Source organism: Dreissena polymorpha, chromosome 15 (genome assembly GCF_020536995.1).
Source record: "Dreissena polymorpha isolate Duluth1 chromosome 15, UMN_Dpol_1.0, whole genome shotgun sequence".
Lineage (NCBI taxonomy): Eukaryota > Metazoa > Mollusca > Bivalvia > Myida > Dreissenidae > Dreissena > Dreissena polymorpha.
This window is the reverse complement of record NC_068369.1, coordinates 39,489,138-39,511,480: the sequence shown is the minus strand read 5'-3', so window position 1 is coordinate 39,511,480 and position 22,343 is coordinate 39,489,138. Positions and strand designations below refer to the sequence as shown.

Here is a 22,343-nt window from a genome sequence, read left to right as displayed (position 1 = left end):
ATTTTCAGGTCACTAGGTCAAAGGTCAAGGTCACAGTGACAAAAAACATATTCACACGATGGCTGTCACAACATCGGAGAGCCCATATGGGGGCATGCATGTTTTACAAACAGCCCTTGTTTCTATGTGTATTAAAAATCTATTTGGACGGTATTGAAACACTGGTTAACATGTTTTTGGAAACTATACTCTTCTCTGACAAGGAAAGTTACATATACAAATGTTATATACTTTAGAATTTTGTTATTGTTATTGTTATTTGTAAATGCAAGGCAATCTTTTTCTGCATGCATGCCTCAAACATTGACCATCTATGATAAAAAAATAAAATGATAAATCAATATTTCCATATTTCTTTAGAAAATATTATTTGTAAATGCAAGGCAATCTTTTTCTGCATGCGTGCCTCAATGTTTGACCATCTATGATAGAAAAATAAAATGATAAATCAATATTTCCGTATTTCTAATTATTTTCGTTTTTCTCAGTTTTGTTTAAAATTTCAAGTATTTTCTATGGTGTGAAAGAATAACCAAATGTCTGACTGAAGGCTGTTTAGTTTTAGGAAGTCTGGACATCAGTTTTTTGGGGGGCCTGATTTTAGAGCCGATTGTGTTGTCAACCAAAATTTGTTGAAAAACAAAATGATCTTATGCTATTGTAATGGCGGCCATTTTGTTGAGAGTGCCCTAAAATGACGCCTCTGATTGGTTACCTGCTTTCAATGCAAACATCACTCCTGTGGAGACTGAATGCAAGGAACATTAACTCATGGTTGTTGTACTTACATTTGTATCACTCTTAAAGCAATATGGAGGTTAAATAAATGTTATCAAATGAGGTTTTGAATTTTATTCTTGTCAATCATTAACAAGTTTTCAACAAGTTGCTTAGATACATTTTGTATCTTGTTTTACTACTCACCAATACAGTAAGGACACATAATCACATCACCCTCCTATAAACTCTATTTGGGGTACAATATATAAAATGTACCCAATGACCACACCAAGAAAATTGTACCCACTACAATAACACCTGTTAAGAACTACATGTACGTGTAAGATGAACAGCACTGAGCATGAATTGGTTGCACACACAAAGCAATTGTCTACGTCAGTCTCATCCTCTGAAGACTTATCAATACCAGGGACAGGTTATACATGTAATGCTTTAATAGTTCCGGAAGGTTCAGGCTATTCAGTTTTGCTCAATTTCTTGGACTTTGTCGTTTTGTTCTGTTAATATTTTGTTCATATTCATATTTTCCTGTATGCGATGAATATACCATCCTCTGGTATGTCATACTCTCTGGCAGTGATTTGAATAAGGGTTCCTGTCAGCAACACCTTTTCATAAGCTTTGTATGAATGAAAATAGTGAGATTTTGTCGCCAAAACCAATTTATTTTCCAACGGTCTTATTTGCAAAGAAAATTGGGCGTAAAGTGTTCAAAAGTTTTGCTTTATGTAAAAAACATAAAAATACATCAATTGAAAATCAATCAACCATATCTTACCTTCGAACCAGCTATTTTCCACAAATTAAGTAACAACAACTGTAGTAAATTGTGCATAGGATACAATCAGTAAATGTATGACGTAAACAGATGTCGCGTATGTATCAAAATGAGATCAAACAAAAATGGCGTTGAAAAGATTTAAAATTAGCTTACACAAATATATTTTCCAGATTTTGTCGTTTTCAAAACACTGCACAAGAATTGGCTGCAGGGGAATAAAGCAGTTTCCACAGGTGCACATCTTCAACTGCCAAACTGTCGTCAGAAGCGGCTGAGCGCGAGTCGTCCTCAACGACTCTCGAGCATGGACGCCTCTCCATGTCCCGGGTGTCCACGCCTCCCCCGCCAGACATGTCCTGTCCTGTGGCGGAGAACTGGTGCTATACACAGGTACATTGCTATACACAGGTACTAGTGCTATACACAGGTACTGGTGCTATACACAGGTACTGGTGCTATACACAGGTACTGGTGCTATACACAGGTACATTGCTATAGACAGGTACTAGTGCTATACACAGGTACTGGTGCTATACACAGGTAATGGTGCTATACACAGGTACTAGTGCTATACACAGGTACTGGTGCTATACACAGGTACTGGTGCTATACACAGGTACACCACAGCACGCACATGTGGTCAACGATTGACACATTCGCAATTTTCCAATGCCCAAAGTATAAGGTATAACAGAGCTGACATAGGCATCATAGTATTTGTAAGTTTCATTTTTATAATAATTAAACTTGGGTTATTATCCCCACGCTTTTTGAAAAAAAGGTGGGGATATTGTGGTTATCTCCGCCGTCCGTCTGTCTGTCCGTCCGTCCTGGCCACTATCTCCTCCTACACTAAAAGCACTAGAACCTTGAAACTTACACACATGGTAGCTATGAGCATATGTGCGACCCTGCACTATTTGGAATTTTGATCTGACCCCTGGGTCAAAAGTTATAGTGGTTGGGGTGGGGCCGCGTCAGAAATTATCACTCATTTTTTTAGGTTATTTTACATTTACTTCTTTATTTCTACACCGATTCACTTAAAATTGATACTGGACCTCTCTTATGACAATACGGTCAATCTCAACCATGCATGGCCCCATTCCCAACCCTGGGGCGCCTCGCCCACATAGGCCACACCCACCAAAAATTTCCATTTACTATAATTTTTTCATTTCTACACGGATTCACTTCAAATTGATACTGAACTTTTGTTATGACATTAGGGTCAATCTTAACTATGCATGGCCCCAATCCCAACCCTGGGGCGCCCGCCCACATAGGCCACACCCACCAAAAAATTCCATTTACTATAATTTTTTCATTTCTACACGGATTCACTTCAAATTGATACTGAACTTCTCTTATGACATTAGGGTCAATCTCAACTATGCATGGCCCCATAACCAACCCTGGGGCCCCGCCCACATAGACCACACCCACCCAAAATTGCCTTTACTATAATTTCTTCATTTCTACACCGATTCACTTCAAATTGATATTGAACTTCTCTTATGACAATACAGTCAATCTCAACTATGCATGGCCCCATTACCAACCCTGAGGCGCCCCGCCCACATAGACCACACCCACCCAAAATTGCCTTTTACTATAATTTCTTCATTTCTACACCGATTCACTTCAAATTGATACTGAACCTCTCTTATGACAATACGGTCAATCTCAACTATGCATGGCCCCATTACCAACCCTGGGGCCCCGCCCACATAGACCACACCCGCCCAAAATTGCCTTTTACTATAATTTCTTCATTTCTACACCGATTCACTTCAAATTGATACTGAACTTCTCTTATGACATTGGGTCAATCTCAACTATGCATGGCACAATTACCAACCCTGGGGCGCCCTGCCCACATATGTCACACCCACCCAAAATTGCCTTTTACTATAACTTCTTCATTTCTACACCAATTCACTTCTAATTGATGATGAACTTCTCTTATGACAATACGGTCAATCTCAGCTATGCATGGCCCCATTACCAACCCTGGGGCACACCTAGGTCAAACATTCGGCGTGGGGATACGCGTCGGCCTCTGCCGCGCCATTTCTAGTTATCAGAATATTTTGAATATAGTTTGGAGTAACTGTAATTGTTGAACAAGTTCTTTTATATTCCATGTTGTAGCTTTCAATGAGTTTTAAAAGAGTTGTTCACAGATACTTTTTAGCTCACCTGAGCACAACGTGCTCATGGTGAGCTTTTGTGATCACCTTTTGTCCGTCTTTCGGCGTCAACATTTGACTTGTTAACTCTCTAAGGGCCACATTTATGGTCCAATGTTCATGAAATTTGGCAGGGGTTGAAGAATCCACTCGACTGCTCGCATATGCGAGTGAAGTTGACGGTCTGGCGAGTAAAATTTGTTAATTACTCGACCGACCGGGTGAGTGCTGTTTTTCAAATTGAGACATATAAATTCAGTTCCAGAACTCCTTCCACATCGATACAAATTGCGAACAATTTTTCGAACGAACAAAAAATACGTTTAGTACACAAAGAAACTGCACTATCGTTTTGACACTGAAAAATGACGTCACGGGCACAGTAAAAATAATTATCGAAATCGGCTGCGCTCTTTTCGTCGTTGTCAGTGCTCTTAGCTAATTGATTAAAAGTGAATAAAACTGTTAAATAAATTGGTCATCCCGTGAATTTTAATGTAAATATCAATAAAACAATAATACATCCCTGGTTAATTATACCACTTCTTATATTTAATTAAAAATAAACAGAAAAAATAATTGTTAATAAACAATAATTCCGAATTTCGTGATCAGAAGCCTTAGGCAAAATTTACCATATTGTAACCGTCTGTCAATCAAGCGTGTCTTTCAGTAAAAGTTTGTCTGAAATATTAAAATGGAAAAGGGTTCTATTTTAAAATATCTGCAAGGTGGTGGCGACGGGGAACAGAAAGAATTAGAAAGGTTGTCAAAACGAGAAGCGGAAAGAATTGAGAAAAGGAAAGAGGTGCATAAAACGTATGGAAAGCAAATATAATCCATCAGATAATGTAGTTAATTTGTTTGAAGTTTAGTGTCACTATGTTAAGTAGGTTTAAAAGGTTCTGGTTGATCATAACTATAAATATAGATATCTATTTTTTAAATGCAGGGCGAGTAGATTAAAGTGAAGGGCGAGTGGATTATCAGGCCTACTCACCCTGTAGGGCGAGTGGCTCTGGAAAAATTCTTCAACCCCTGTTTGGTCAAAAGATTGGTCTCAATGATATCTTGAATGAGTTTGAAAATGATTACGTTTGCTTGAAAAACATGGCTGCCAAGGGGCGGGGCATCTTTCCTAATATGGTTATATATGGCTTTAGTAAAATCTTGTTAACACTCTAGAGGCCACATTTATTGTTTGATCTTCATAAAACTTGGTCAGAAGATTTATCCCAATAATATCTTGGATGAGTTCGAAAATGATGCCAGTTGGTTGAAAAACATGGTCGCCAGGGGGCGAGGCATTTTCCTTATATGGCTATAGTAAAACCTTGTTAACACTGTAGAGGTCACATTTATTTTCCGATCTTCATGAAACTTGCTCAGAAGGTTTGTCCGAATGATATCTTGGATGAGTTCAAAAATGGCAACCTTTGCTTGAAAAAATAAATAATTTAAAGCCCATGCTTTACACGAGGAAGAATGACATGATGTACATGAATTCTTATTTTCTCACGTTTTGCATGAAATGCACGTGGACAGTGAGTGTTAATCTGTTGCTAGAAAATTACAAAATTGTCAGAAAAGTATAGTGCTATGCAACCCATGCTCCTAATCATAATGAATCTTCCTATTTTGAATGCTTAATTAAGCTTTCCAATACCCCGGATTATTGGATTGCACAATAGTAAAATGGCGGCCATTTTAGGTCCGATTTTGCGGTTTTATTGTCTTTTAATATTTTTGTCTCCATTTTCGCATTAATAAAACAGCCTGCGCGCTATACAAGGTAGCGCGCTATACAAGGGAAAATACGGTATATGGTTATAGTAAAATCTTGTTTACACTCTAGAGGCCACATTTACTGTCCGATCTTCATGAAACTTGGTCAGAAGATTCATCCTGATAATATCTTGGATGAGTTAAAAAATGATGTCGGTTGGTTGAAAAACATGGCTGTCAGGGGGCGGGGCATTTTTCCTTATATGGCTATAGTAAAACCTTGTTAACAATTTAGAGGCCACATTTATTTTCCAATCTTCATGAAACTTGGTCAGAAGATTTGTCCCAATAATATCTTGTTATCTGAGCGATTTTGGGCCTTTTAGGCCCTTTTTTAGCTCATCTATTTTTTGAAAAAAATTATGAGCTATTGTCATCACCTTGGCGTCGGCGTTGGCGTTGGCGTTGGCGTTGGCGTTGGCGTCGGCGTCCGGTTAAGTTTTGCGTTTAGGTCCACTTTTCTCAGAAAGTATCAATGCTATTGCATTCAAACTTGGTACACTTACTTACTATCATGAGGGGACTAGGCAGGCAAAGTTAGATAACTCTGGCGTGCATTTTGACAGAATTATGTGCCCTTTTTGTACTTAAAAAATTGCAAATTTTGGTTAAGTTTTGCGTTTAGTTCCACTTTTCTCAGTAAGTATCAATGCTATTGCATTCAAACTTGGTACACTTACTTACTATCATGAGGGGACTGGGCAGGCAAAGTTAGATAACTCTGGCATGCATTTTGACAGAATTATGTGCCCTTTTTATACTTAGAAAATTGACAATTTTGGTTAAGTTTTGTGTTTAGGTCCATTTTATTCCTTAAGCATCAAAGCTATTGCTTTCATACTTGCAACACTTACTAACTATCATAAGGGGACTGTGCAGGCAAAGTAATGTAACTCTGACTGGCATTTTGACAGAATTATGTGCCCTTTTTATACTTAGAAAATTGAAAATTTGATTAAGTTTTGTGTTTAGGTCCACTTTATTCCTACAGTATCAAAGCTATTGCTTTCATACTTGCAAGATTTATGAACTATCATAAGGGGACGGTGCAGGCAAAGTTATGTAACTCTGACTGGCATTTGGACGGAATTATGGGCCCTTTATACTTAGAAAATTGAAAATTTGGTTAAGATTTATGTTTTGGTCACTTTACCCCTAAAGTATCATAGATATTGCTTTCATACTTGGAACACTCACAAACTATCATAAGGGTACAGTAAAAGGACAAGTTGCATAACTCTGGTTGTCATTGTTACGGAATTATGGCCCTTTTTTGACTTAGTAACTTTTAATATATGGTTAAATTTTGTGTTTCGATCCACTCGAAGTATCAAGGCTATTGCTTTCAAACTTCAAATACTTACATGCTATCATGAGGTTACTGTACCTGGCAACTTGAATTTTACTTTGACCTTTGAATGACCTTGACTCTCAAGGTCAAATTATTAAATTTTGCTAAAATTGCCATAACTTCTTTATTTATGATTAGATTTGATTGATACCTTTTGATGAAACTACTCTTACCTGACATACCACAATAGACTTCACCCAAACCATCCCCCCGTGCCCTCCCCCCCCCTCCCCCCCCCTCCCCCCCCCCCCCCCCCCCCCCTAATTTTTTTTTTTTTTTTTTTTTTTTTATAAGATCATCTCACAAATGACCACCACCACCCTCACACTATACCCCCACCCCACCCCCCCACCCCCCCCCCCAAATTTTTTTTTTGATTTTTTTTTTTTTTTTTTTTTTTTTTTTTTTTAAGATCATCTCACAAATTATCACCACACCCTCACACTATACCCCCCCCCCCCCGATTTTTTTTTTTTTTTTTTTTTTTTTTCGCTTTTTTGGAAGATAATGTAATAAATGTCCACAACCCCACACTATACACCCCTCTTCACTCCACTCCTCCCTCCTTTGTGATTGAAAATGAGAGTCCCTTCACCTTTAAAAAGAAAATAGATGAGCGGTCTGCACCCGCAAGGCGGTGCTCTTGTTTTTTAAATGTCATTTGATCCAAACCTTTAATTCTTTAATAGTTTTTGCCCTTGTTCCCAAATGTTTTGATGAAGTGCCAGAAATCATGTACATTATTGTATTAATTCGTTCCTTTGTATAATGTATATAGTGTATATTTGGTAATATAATCAATATATCACTTCTTATGCCTTTGTGTAAAATCAAAATCATTAAATTATTAAATGTCAATAGTATATCCATCAATCAGTGTCCTCAATCATGGGTTATGTATTTTTATGTTACATAACAGCAAATGGTTGGTAAACATAACTTATTTTCTTTATAATATCAGCTATAGATAGATTTATAATTAAAAAAACATTTAAAACTGCAAATAACTGCAGTTTCACTAAAGGGTGGATTAAGGCATGTTGCCATGTCATTCTGGTCCAGGACTTTTCTGGAGGTTATTTCCCCTTGAATAAACAGTTGTTTCCACACAATTTACACAAACATTGACAAAGCACATCATCTAGGAGCATCTGACAGTTTCACTGATATTTGTGTTGGGTAAAAGTAAGGATAATGTCTGTTTGAATATATTTTAGGTGAAAGTAGTAAAGTTTTCTTACATCTGGACGATCAACAACTTTAGCTTCTGTAGAGAGGAGATGGGGGAAGTGTTGAAGAGCTCCACATTCTCAGCAGGGGCTAATGACAAATTGAAATGGTGAGAGTTTGCATGCTGGTTTAATGTCTTGTTGCAGCAAACAACAACAACAAAAATACTCAGGGTGCAAGTCTGTGACGTCATCACAAAAGTCTCGTTCTTAATGTTAACAAAATTGTCAATAAAAGGGCCTTATCGAAATGTCACTGTGCGATAGAAGGTATATAATATCAATATCAATAAAATATTATAATAAGGCCAGGATCATGAAATAAAATCTTAACCTATACATTCTATTTGCTAGGCCATTACAACACTTTTTGTTAATACCCACATGTTAGGGGACCCGACCTTGCTAGACTTTAATTTTGAAAACCTGGTTTTGTGGCGTTGTAATGTTTCATTTTTGAGAATGAAGTACAGTGTTCATCCTTCCATATTACATATTACCGGAAACTTGAAAACAACCCCAAACATCTTTCATTTACTAGTATCCAAATATATTTCTTTTACTATTTACATTTTGCATTTAAAAAGAGAATTTTTTATTGCAATGAAATGTTAATGTGTGAATAACTGATAAAGAGTATTTAGAATGTCTTTAAAAACTTCAGATTAACACCACTGCTTGTTTCTTTGACAGGTGTCTGCGTGTAAACCCAAAGGGCCTCGATGAAGAAAGTAAAGATTATCTCTCACTGTACTTACTGCTAGTCTCATGTAATAAAAGTGAAGTAAGAGCCAAGTTTAAGTTTTCCATACTCAACGCAAAGCGAGAAGAAACAAAAGCAATGGGTAAGTTTAGTTTGAGGCACATTTATCAGATATTTGTTTTGTTTGGAAATCTCCATAAAATGTTTACTGAGAAACATAACTTGTGTGCAAAATCCCAGCAATTTTCCTGGGCATTATCTTTTATCATTTGTAGTTAAATAGTAGATTATTGTTTGATTTAAAATGAAATTTTTAGCTCACCTGAGCCTTTGTGATTGCCTTTTGTGCGTTGTGCATTGTGGGGGTCAACATTTGCCTTGTTAACACTCTTGAGGCCACATTTATTGTCCAATCTTCATAAAATTTGGCCAGAAAATTTGTGTCAATGTTATCTTTGATGAGTTCGAAACTGATTCTGGTTGGTTGAAAAACATGGCCCACAGGCAGTGGGGCATTTTTCCTGATATGGTTATAGTAAAACCTTGTTAACACTCTAGAGGCAACATTTATTGTCAGATCATCATGAAACTTTGCAGAAGATTTGTCCCAATTATATCTTGGACGAGTTCGAAAATGGTCCAGATGGCCACCAGTGTGCTGGGCATTTTTCCTAATATGGCTTTATATGGCTATAGTTAAACCTTGGTAACACTAGAGGCCACATTTATTATCTGATATTCATGAAACTTGGTCAAAAGATTTATCCCAATCATATCATTGACGAGTCTTAAAATGGTTCTGGTTTGTTGAAAAACATGGCCGCCAGGGGCAGGGCATTTTTTATGATCCCCCCAAAACATTTTTGGGGGTAGCATATAGTCGCCGCTTCGTCTGTCTGTCTTTGTGTCCATGTGTCCGTCCGTGTACAATTTTTGTCCGGGCTATTTCTCAGCAACTAATGACCGGAATTCAATTAAACTTTATGGGAAGCTTCACTACCAAGAGGAGATGTGCATATTATCAGCCAGTTCTCAGGGGTGTGATTTTTCCGCGGATCCGCGGATTTCCGCGGATCGGGTTGTCCCGGATGTCACTTCTGAGATTTGCGTAAATTCGTTTTAAAAAATGTGGGGGAGAGGGGCTACCACCAATTCCGCGGACGTAATAAAAGCGGCCCGAAATATCCGCGGCACGCGAAATCTCTCCGCATTTTACACTGGTAGATTCTGCCTAAGCATTTTTAAAACGAGCCATATAATTGGCTGTCGTTTTCCAATCTTCCAATTAAAAACGTGTTCTTAAAATGCGCTCTGTGATTTGTTTGCAAATGGCGCTGTTGTGAAGAGAAAATTAAGATCATTGAAATAACAAATAGCAATCGAATAAACGACTGACATCACCTAGTCTGATAGGAATAATGAAATGTGATTGTAAAAAAAAAGACTACGTTTTAGATGCAAGCAACACATATTTTGTTAAGAAATGCGCCCACTGAATTTGTGTCACGGAAACCAGTGTTTGCAAATTGGAGTGTAGTCTACTCGCGAAGTAAAACAATTTAGAGAGTATCGTTCGAACATGGAAATAGACAAACATGATTTGATTTGTATATGTCTGTGGGTCTGTGTATAATAGGATTCATATGCATATTCTGCTTTATTATGTTTGTCACGCTGTTCAGTTTACTGAAATAGCTTTTAACTGAGTGAAGATGTGAAATGCAAGATATTGAAAGGTAAACAAATTAAATATATTAATTTAACTCAGTTAATACATCATTAACACCAGAAGAACACTCAAGTGTGTTTGTTTATATTTAGTCAATTAACTGTCATTCAATACATTGAAAAACTGCTGCTATTGATCACAATAAATACTTACTTAACTGTTTACTTTGCATCCTAAGTATGATTAATGTGAAGTTTAACAGGTTTTTATAAAGAAATATTGTTATGAAGTTCAAAAAGTTGTTTATTTTAATGTCTGTTTTTATGTTTGTCATTTCATTATGCGCGCCATTCGCGTAGTCAAAATCAGTCAACAGAAGTTTCCTCCCCTCTGACTTTGCCTCAATCACACCCCTGGTTCTGGTATGATCATTTTTCACAGAGTTATGGCCCTTTGAAATTTTCCATTAACTGTACATATAGTGCAATTCTTGTCCAGGCTATTTCTCAGCAACTCATGACCGGACTTCAATGAAACTTTATGGGAAGCTTCAATACCAACAGGAGATGTGCATATTATCAGCCTGTTATGGTCAGTTGATTTTTCACAGAGTTATGACCCTTTGAAATTTCCCATTGTACATATAGTGCAATTCTTGTCCGAGCTTTTGCTCAGCAACTTATCACGAGAATTCAATGAAACTTTATGGGAAGCTTCACTACCAACAGGAGATGTGCATATTATCAGCCGGTTATGGTCTGATGATTTTCACAGAGTTATGGCCCTTTGAAAATTTCTATAAACTGTACATATAGTGCAATTCTTGTCCGGGCTATTTCTCCCCAACTACTGACTGGACTTCAATGAAGCTTTATTTGAAGTTTAACTACCTTGAGGAGAAGTGCATGTTATTAGTGGGTTCTGGTTAGATGATTTATTTAGAGAGTTATGGCCCTTTGGAATTTTTAAGTTGCTAAACCATCCATCGTATTATTTTGTCCAAAGTTATGCCCCTCAAGACGTTTCCTTTTATCTGAATATATAGTGCAATATTGTGACAAAAAAAGCCTTTGGGGAGCATCACCTGTCTCGACGGTTTCTTGTCCTTATGTGGCTTTGGTAAAAACACTCCAAAAGTTGCATTTATAGTCCAATCTTCATGAAACTTAGTCACAGCATTTGTTCTAATGATATCTTGGACGAGTTTAAAAATGGTTGTGGTCAGAAGATTTGTTCCAATGGTATCTTGGACGTGTTAAAAAATGGTTCCAGTTGCTTTAAAAAACATGGCAACCAGGGGGCAGGCCATTTTTCAGTATATGGCCATGGTAAAACCATGTAAACACTCTAAAGGCCACATTTATTCTCCGATCTTAATGAAACTTCATCAGAAGATTTGTCCAAATGATAAATTGGACAAGATCGAAAATGGTTCCGGTTTGTTGAAAAAACATGGCCTTGAAAGGGCATGGCATTTTTCCATATATGGCTATAGTTAAACTTTGGTAATACTATAGAGGCCACATTTATTGTCGGATCTTCATGAAACTTGGTCAGAAGATTTATCCAAATGATATCCTTGATGAATTTGAAAATGGTTCCGGTTTGTTGAAAAACATGGCCAGCAGGGGCATGGCATTTTTTCTTATGTGGCTTTGGTAAAAACACACTAAAAGTTACATTTATAGTCCAATTTTCATGAAACTTAGTCACAACATTTGTTCTAATGATATATTGGATGAGTTTGAAAATTGTTGTAGTCAGAAGATGTGCTCCAATGGTTTCTTGGACGAGTTCAAAAATGGTTCCAGTCCATTTTTCCGTATATGGCTATATATGACTATAGTAAAACTTTGTAAACACTCTAAAGGCCACGTTTATTCTCCAATCTTAATGAAACTTTGTCAGAAGATTTGTCCCAATGATATCTTTGACGAGTTGTGTTCGAAAATGGTTCTGGTTGGTTGAAAAACATGGCCGCCAGAGGGCATGGCATTTTTCCTTGTATGGCAATATTAAAACCTTGTTAGCACTCTTAAAGTTACATTTATAGTTCACTCTTCATGAAACTTGGTCAAAACATTGTTTCTAATGATATCTTGGGCTGCACAGAAAAGGAGAGTTCCATTTGTATCTCAGGTGAGCGACATTGGGCCCTTCATGCCCTCTTTTTTAGTACCACCTGTTTGCCATAACATTGACAAAGAATAAAAGCCCTTTTGAAAGTCTATGTATGATTTTCCTCTGAAAAGTCTATTCATTCTTCACAAAATCAATGCATGTACCATTTTCTTTGGGTTTGTCACATTTATAAAATTGATCTAGTTTAATTTGAATTCTGATGAGCCAATAGGAATGCAGAGGGATTTACACCAAAGTATTTAATGTGATATTTTTAATACTTTAATATACCAAATATTACTCAAGCGTTGACTACATGAGAGCATGTGGTTGATTTTATGGCAATTGGTAATTACTAAATGAAGCTAGGATTATGATCACCATGAAAGGCAAACCAGAAAGCTGGATCAATTTGGTGACTTTTTTTTGCAAATTTACTTAACTTTATTTACTCTTGTCTTTTCATTGAAGTAAGTGGTTATTTGGATGAACCTAAGAATGCCTGTATTTTCTAGAACCTGTTGTATCGCTTCTATAAAATTTCTTTAAAAACAGACATCATGTGGCAAACAGCATTTAAAAAATAAAACAACTATTTTTTACCCTCTTACCCTTCCTTAACTTGCTTAAACACAAATGTGTAGGCCTGTTTCATTTTACTGCACACAGGTTTCAGGTGTGCATTCACTGTGGAGTCCCTGTGTTGGTTTTGTTTGCAGAGTCTCAGCGAGCATATCGGTTTGTGCAAGGGAAGGACTGGGGCTTCAAGAAGTTCATCAGGAGAGATTTCCTCATGGACGAGGTGAATGGCTTGCTGCCCGATGACAAACTCACCATCTTCTGTGAGGTACGCAATGCCTCTCTAGTATACCTTCCTACAAACTCACCATCTTCTGTGAGGTAGGCACTACCTCTCTATTATACCTTCCTACAAACTCACCATCTTCTGTGAGGTAGATATTGTCTCTCTAGTATACCTTCCTACAAACTCACCATCGTCTGTAAGGTAGGCACTGTCTCTCTAGTATACCTTTCTACAAACTCATCATCTTCTGTAAGGTAAGCACTGCCTCTCTAGTATACCTTTCTACAAACTCACCATCTTCTGTAAGGTAGGCGCTGTCTCTCTAGTATACTTTCCAACAAACTCACCATCTTCTGTGAGGTAGGCACTACCTCTCTAGTATACCTTCCTACAAACTCACCATCTTCTGTGAGGTAGGCACTGCCTCTCTAGTATACCTTCCTACAAACTCACCATCTTCTGTGAGGTAGGCACTGCCTCTCTAGTATACCTTCCTACAAACTCACCATCTCCTGTGAGGTAGGCACTGTCTCTCTAGTGAACCTTCCTACAAACTAACCATCTTCTGTGAGGTATGCACTACCTCTCTAGTATACCTTCCTACAAACTCACCATCTTCTGTAAGGTAGGCGCTGTCTCTCTAGTATACTTTCCAACAAACTCACCATCTTCTGTGAGGTAGGCACTACCTCTCTAGTATACCTTCCTACAAACTCACCATCTTCTGTGAGGTAGGCACTACCTCTCTAGTATACCTTTCTACAAACTCACCATCTTCTGTAAGGTAGGCGCTGTCTCTCTAGTATACTTTCCAACAAACTCACCATCTTCTGTGAGGTAGGCACTACCTCTCTAGTATACCTTCCTACAAACTCACCATCTTCTGTGAGGTAGGCACTACCTCTCTAGTATACCTTTCTACAAACTCACCATCTTCTGTAAGGTAGGCGCTGTCTCTCTAGTATACCTTCCTACAAACTCACCATCTTCTGTGAGGTAGGCACTACCTCTCTAGTATACCTTCCTACAAACTCACCATCTTCTGTGAGGTAGGCACTACCTCTCTAGTATACCTTTCTACAAACTCACCATCTTCTGTAAGGTAGGCGCTGTCTCTCTAGTATACTTTCCAACAAACTCACCATCTTCTGTGAGGTAGATATTGTCTCTCTAGTATACCTTCCTACAAACTCACCATCGTCTGTAAGGTAGGCACTGTCTCTCTAGTATACCTTTCTACAAACTCATCATCTTCTGTAAGGTAAGCACTGCCTCTCTAGTATACCTTTCTACAAACTCACCATCTTCTGTAAGGTAGGCGCTGTCTCTCTAGTATACTTTCCAACAAACTCACCATCTTCTGTGAGGTAGGCACTACCATTCTAGTATACCTTCCTACAAACTCACCATCTTCTGTGAGGTAGGCACTACCTCTCTAGTATACCTTTCTACAAACTCACCATCTTCTGTAAGGTAGGCGCTGTCTCTCTAGTATACCTTCCTACAAACTCACCATCTTCTGTGAGGTAGGCACTACCTCTCTAGTATACCTTTCTACAAACTCACCATCTTCTGTGAGGTAGGCACTGCCTCTCTAGTATACCTTCCTACAAACTCACCATCGTCTGTAAGGTAGGCGCTGTCTCTCTAGTATACTTTCCAACAAACTCACCATCTTCTGTGAGGTAGGCACTGTCTCTCTAGTGAACCTTTCTACAAACTCACCATCTTCTGTGAGGTAGGCACTACCTCTCTAGTATACCTTCCTACAAACTCACCATCTTCTGTGAGGTAGGCACTGCCTCTCTAGTATACCTTCCTACAAACTCACCATCTCCTGTGAGGTAGGCACTGTCTCTCTAGTGAACCTTCCTACAAACTCACCATCTTCTGTGAGGTATGCACTACCTCTCTAGTATACCTTCCTACAAACTCACCATCTTCTGTGAGGTAGGCACTGCCTCTCTAGTATACCTTCCTACAAACTCACCATCTTCTGTGAGGTAGGCACTGTCTCTCTAGTATACCTTCCTACAAACTCACCATCTTCTGTGAGGTAGGCACTGCCTCTCTAGTATACCTTCCTACAAACTCACCATCTTCTGTGAGGTAGGCACTGCCTCTCTAGTATACCTTCCTACAAACTCACCATCTTCTGTGAGGTAGGCACTGCCTCTCTAGTATACCTTCCTACAAACTCACCATCTTCTGTGAGGTAGGCACTGCCTCTCTAGTATACCTTCCTACAAACTCACCATCTTCTGTGAGGTATGCACTACCTCTCTAGTATACCTTCCTACAAACTCACCATCTTCTGTGAGGTAGGCACTGCCTCTCTAGTATACCTTCCTACAAACTCACCATCTTCTGTGAGGTAGGCACTACCTCTCTAGTATACCTTCCTACAAACTCACCATCTCCTGTGAGGTAGGCACTGTCTCTCTAGTATACCTTCCTACAAACTCACCATCTTCTGTGAGGTAGGCACTGCCTCTCTAGTATACCTTCCTACAAACTCACCATCTTCTGTGAGGTAGGCACTGTCTCTCTAGTATACCTTCCTACAAACTCACCATCTCCTGTGAGGTAGGCACTGTCTCTCTAGTGAACCTTCCTACAAACTCACCATCTTCTGTGAGGTATGCACTACCTCTCTAGTATACCTTCCTACAAACTCACCATCTTCTGTGAGGTAGGCACTACCTCTCTAGTATACCTTTCTACAAACTCACCATCTTCTGTGAGGTAGGCACTGCCTCTCTAGTATACCTTCCTACAAACTCACCATCTTCTGTGAGGTACACACTGTCTCTCTAGTATACCTTCCTACAAACTCACCATCTTCTGTGAGGTACACACTGTCTCTCTAGTGAACCTTCCTACAAACTCACCATCTTCTGTAAGGTAGGCGCTGTCTCTCTAGTATACTTTCCAACAAACTCACCATCTTCTGTGAGGTAGGCACTACCTCTCTAGTATACCTTCCTACAAACTCACCATCTCCTGTGAGGTAGGCACTGCCTCTCTAGTGAACCTTCCTACAAACTCACCATCTTCTGTGAGGTATGCACTACCTCTCTAGTATACCTTCCTACAAACTCACCATCTTCTGTGAGGTACACACTGTCTCTCTAGTATACCTTCCTACAAAATCACCATCTTCTGTAAGAAAGGCACTGCCTCTCTAGTAAGCCTTCCTACAAATTTACGGTCTTTTACTTTAATGTTTATACACTGCAACTCCAATATATCATGGTCCGTTATATGGTGTTGTCCAATATATCGCGAATTGGCTATGGCTCCCAAAAATCTGACGAGCATAATCCCCAAATTAAATGTTTTAATCTGAGAATTTGATGAATTAAAATCTGTTTTAAGCTTGTATTTTTCCCTTTTTTCACCAACTTTAATCCAACATTCATAATCCAGTTTTGACCAGATTGTTTGCTTACATTGTACATCACTTTTACACCTGTGTACTGCGATAAACAATAGCCCCTTTTGTCACACATCACAGGTCATTTCGGGTGTTACCATTCTGTATTGAATTTGCTTAAACTGCCAGTGCACACATGAAGGTGTACACAATTATAACTGTAAATGTCACAAGTCAATACCTATCTCAACAATCGGTGTGCGTTAGATACAGTGTAAACTACTGGCTTTTAATTTAGAGGTAAAGATCCTTCAGTTTGTCAAAATGCACTACTATTAAAACCCATGCTTTTCATGAGAATGAATGGGTCTAATTTGTGCATGCTTCCTTGAACAATACAACTCGGCAATGTTTTTCGGATTACCAATTTAATTATATGCATTTGAAAATACTCACAAGGAATAATGTTTAGTGTTATACCAATGAATAACATATGGATATAACACATAATTGAATAAGGTACGTAAAAAGCGTGTTTTGAGATTGCATAACGATGCTAATGCATACATATCCATGCATACATAACCTTACAATTTATATCGCCCGCCGGATATATCTTTGGACCCCTTCAACCGCGATATATTGGAGTTGCAGTGTATATGGCTATAATATTAATAATATGGCTATAATCTTCAAAAAACTTGATGAGAACAATTATCCGAATGATATCAGGGAGGAGTTAGAAAATGGTTCCTGTTGGTTTAAAAACATGGCCACCAGGGGGCAGGGTATTTTTCCTAATATGGCTATAGTAAAAACTTGTTATCACTCTAAAAGTCACATATATTGTCCAACCTTCATGAAACTTGGTCCAAAATATTTGTTCTGAATCAGTTGGAAAATGGTTCTGGTCTGTTGAAAAACATAACTGCCAGGGGGCGGAGAATCCTTATACCGCTATAGTAAAACCTTGTTAGCACTCTTCTCTAGAGGCCACATTTATTCTAATGATTTCTTGGGCTGCACAAAACAGGTAAGTTGTTTTGTATGTCAGGTGAGCGACTTTAGGCTTTTCTTGTTTATGTTCTGTCCACTAAATCATCACCAAGTTTATAAAGATGGGATCAGACAGCATTTGACTAACTAATTTCTATCATTAACCAATTGTGTTTTTAAGGTTTGTCCTTTTGCGAGGAGATATCCTTGATTAATATAAATTTGCAATCTCTGTGTATAAAAAATGCCATCTTGGAAAACAATTAGAATGCTAAGAAGAATTATCACGACTGCATTATTTTATCGATTGGCTAAGATGGAAGCACCATATTTGATTTTACCAAAGCAGATCTGAAACTGAAATTTTATTCGTACTCGGTAATCTTAGAGAATATTGCTATTCGTGTGTTTTGTTTTTATGCATTATTGACGATTCCCCTGACACATTTTGTGTGCAACATAAATCACATCTAGGCCAGTTATTTTGCAATATTTGTGAACAATATGCGATAACATTGCAATTCCACATTCTCAGATATGTAATTTTACCTGCACACAAGTCTTGATGCAGCCCTTGATAATGCAAGACGCCTGTGTGCTCCCGTACATGTATGACAGCTTGTTTATTGCAATCAACGCGTTCATAGATTGGTACTGGAATGGACTCTATGTCTCCAATTTTTGATATTTGTTTAGCATTATTAGAATTAGACCACTGATCTTTTGATCACATTTTGTCAAAATGACTATCCTTTTCTGTATTAAGTGTATTTAATTTAGGTTCTATGTTAAGAGCGCAAATTCTTTACTCAATGTGTCACCTTGTAAAAATAGTGTATAAATACATAGGTATTTTCAACTTTTATGCCCCTGAAAGAGGGCATATAGTGATCGCACTGTCCGGCCGTCTGTCCGTCACACTTTGCATTTAGGTTTCGAAAATGCTTATAACTTTTATCCAAGCCTTTATCGGGATCATATGTCATCCTATGGAGACAGCAATTGTTAATTTTTATACTTATTTAGTTTGACATAAAATATTTTTATTTCTTAACATTTTAAAACTTAAATGGAATATTTTACATACAAATATAAGATGTTGTTATAACTTGGTTATACAAAAGTTGTTGCTTTAACTTTTAAACTATTGATGTGGACCCTACTCTGAGGTTTAGCAAGAATATGTGAGTCCACTAATAGTTGAGATATAGTTGTTTTTTGAGTCTACTAATAGTTGAGATATAGTTGTTTTTTGAGCCACTAATAGTTGAGATATAGTTGTTTTTTGAGTCTACTAATAGTTGAGATATAGTTGTTTTTTGAGTCTACTAATAGTTGAGATATAGTTGTTTTTTCCGTATTTTGTTTAAAATCAATACCAATTGCTAGTAAGCCCTCATTATAGCACACATGCTAATATTTTTTTTTGAACACACTCAAGACAACACACCAGAATTGGCAGACCTCATTTTCATCTTGACATTTATCTACTATTCGACTTTCAACTGTTTCAGAAGGTCCAAATTCTTGGTACATAGCTTTGGTACATGCCTTGATATTATCTGTGAGCATCTCATCTCTCCCATGACATCCCTGTCATATTTTTATGCCCCCCTTCGAAGGTCTGTTCTCACCAGATGGTTTCCGGATGATAACTCAAGAACACTTAGGCCAAGGATCATGAAACTTCATAGGTACATTGGTCATGACTGGCAGTTGACCCCTATTGATTTTCAGGTCACTAGGTCAAAGGTCAAGGTCACAGGGACTCTAAATAGTTAAATGGTCTTGATGATGACTCAAGAATGCTTAGGCCTAGGATCATGAAACTTCATAGGTACATGGATCATGACTGGCAGATGACCCCTATTGATTTTGAGGTGACTAGATCAAAGGTCAAGGTCACAGTGACTCAAAATAGTAAAATGGTTTCCGGATGATAACTCAAGAATGCGTACGCCCAGGATCATGAAACTTCATAGGTACATCGATCATGACTGGCAGATGACCGCAATTAATTTTCAGGTCACTAGGACAAAGGTCAAGGTCACTGTGACTCGAAACAGTAAAATGGTTTCCTGATGATAACTCAAGAATAATTAGGCCTACGATCATGAAACTTCATAGGTACATTGATCATGACTGGCAGATGACCCCTATTGATTTTCAGGTCACTAGGTCAAAGTTCAAGGTCACAGTGACAAAAAAACGTATTCACACAATGGCTGCCACTACAACTGACAGCCCATATTGGGGGCATGCATGTTTTACAAACAGCCCTTGTTACCTTTCCATCTACCTACTTTTAGACATGGACAAATAAGAGAGTTAATAACTCTTGGTTAAGCAAAAGTTATATGTTTTGTTTAACATTAATAATGGTTCCAACAAAGCAGTAACACATGCATGAATGATTCCTGTTAACATTATCAACACTTACACATTACCATAACCTTATTTTGACCTTCACAGGGACCTACTTTTGAATCAAAATTATAAATCCTAAATTAATATCCTACACGTTGAAAACCTTCAGTGGCATTGCCATGTTTCTTGTCTTATTAACATTCTCTCAATGGCCATGTGTCTACTGTGTGTATGTCTTTGTCTGCAGGTGAGCGTGGTAGGGGACACAGTGAATGTGTCAGGCCAGTCCAATTGTACCCCGGTGAAGGTGCCTGAGTGTAGACTCAGTGACGACATGGGCAGCCTCTATGAGCGCACGCTCTTCTCTGATGTGACCCTCTGTGTGGGAGGCCGGGAGTTCCAGGCACACAAAGCTGTCCTAGCAGGTACACAGTTTTACATACAGGTCCCTGAGGAGTTTTATTATCGGTGTTAAGTGCAATATTTGACGTTCAATTAATGGTGTTCAATTCTGTTCATGGGTCGCCATGGTATAATCGATATGGTGTCCACCTAGCAACCGGGAGGTCACGGGTTCGATCCCTATCGTGGAAGCGTTCTTTAGATCTCCCCCAAAGACACCAAGTACTGGTTCTAGGCCCAGGAAACGGACTCATGAGCGTTTATATAAGCCCCAGGCTTTCGATGCAATCCAGCTAAAATAAATAGGTTTTAAGTTAAACTAATCATGTTCATTTATTTCCATCTTGATCGATGGTTTTCAATGTAGTGTTTGATTTTCAGCTCGATCAATGGTGTTCAATGCAATGTTTGCACATGAGATGGAAGAAAAGAAACAGAACCGTGTGGACATCGCTGACGTGGACCATGAAGTGATGCGGGAGATGCTACGCTTTATCTATACAGGGAAAGCTCCCTACTTGGAGAAAATGGCAGATGACTTATTGGCAGCTGCAGACAAGGTACGATAGCTTCACCCACCTCTATGTCTCAAAGGTCAAGGTGACAATAAGAGGTTACAGGTCAAATTGAGCTATAAAACAGCTATAAAACAGCATTAACATTCTTGGCTTAGTGAGAACTTATATTTATAGACTTTGAAATAACGTTAACCATTATAGAAACCTGTCACTCATATCCTTACCTCAAACGTCACATTTGGCCATAAAACACCATATTGGGACTGCAACTTTGTCATTCATCATGAAATTTTTTGATAACTTACCACAGGTAACCACTTTGACAAGGCAGAGTATTGCGTGTATCACCCATCTCATTTCTTCAGAGATCGTAGAGGTTAAAGGTCGAAATTGGCCATCAAAGAGCTTGTTTTTACATTGGTAAAGTTTGAGACTAAAGTATTATATGGAAGCATTTGTGTCTTATGGACTCCATTCTTGTTATGCATACAATTTCATAAGTTTGTGGATCGATCTTCTTCTTCTGGTCTCAAGCTATTAAACTTAATCTTTAGGTGGATCACCATAAAGTGTAGACGTGAATATTTCATGCTCAGTTTTCCACACAATGTTTAGTTATGTGCCCTTAGGCATTTTAATGCAGAAAATGTTATAAGCTTATTGAGCAAACTTCTTCTAAATTGCCAAAGCCATTTAATTGAAACTGGAAATGTGTCACCACAATAAAGTGTAGATGTGCAAGACTTCTTTTTAGCTCGGCTGTTTTCGGAGAAAACCCGAGGTATTGTCATAGCCAGCTCGTCGTCGTCGTGTCGTCCGCTTTGTGCTAAAACCCTAACATTTTGTCAAGGTTTTGAACATTGGCTCTAAAATCAAAGTGCTTCAGCCTACAACTTTGAAACTTCGTATATGTAGCTGCACCTTGATTAGTTCTACACGCCACACCCATTTTTGGGTCACTAGGTCAAAGGTCAAGGTCACGTTGACCTTAAAAATAATTCTGAAAAGCTTTCATTTATTCAAAACTGTACCCGCAGCCAAGCGTGGCACCCGTTATGCGGTGCTGTTGTTTATGCCCAGTGATCTACTCTATACTGAATTATGTGCCCTTGAACATAGCTCTTTTTATGACTTAACAAATATAAAAATATTAAATATCTGGGAACACCTTTGGTAGGCAGGGAGGGGGGGGGGTCATAAAGAATTTTTTTTCCGTTGGATTACCTTAGTTTGCATGGACCAATCTTTATGAAACCTAGGATATAGCAAACTTGTATTGGAAACCTAGCTTTTGATTTTGTTGAATG

At 38.2% G+C, this 22,343-nt stretch overlaps 1 protein-coding gene across 1 annotated transcript in view; it reads left to right on the top strand.

Annotated features, from left to right (window-relative positions):
- LOC127860195 (speckle-type POZ protein-like) overlaps nucleotides 1-22,343 on the top strand; it is a 31,273-nt gene that overhangs the window by 4,185 nt on the left and 4,745 nt on the right. Inside the window, exons 2-7 of the mRNA XM_052398116.1 lie at nucleotides 1,693-1,912; nucleotides 8,068-8,189; nucleotides 8,773-8,924; nucleotides 13,292-13,419; nucleotides 20,364-20,541; nucleotides 20,900-21,078. Coding sequence (XP_052254076.1) covers nucleotides 1,841-1,912; nucleotides 8,068-8,189; nucleotides 8,773-8,924; nucleotides 13,292-13,419; nucleotides 20,364-20,541; nucleotides 20,900-21,078 — 831 coding nt within the window. The 5' untranslated portion in view covers nucleotides 1,693-1,840. The remainder of the gene's footprint in view (nucleotides 1-1,692; nucleotides 1,913-8,067; nucleotides 8,190-8,772; nucleotides 8,925-13,291; nucleotides 13,420-20,363; nucleotides 20,542-20,899; nucleotides 21,079-22,343) is intronic.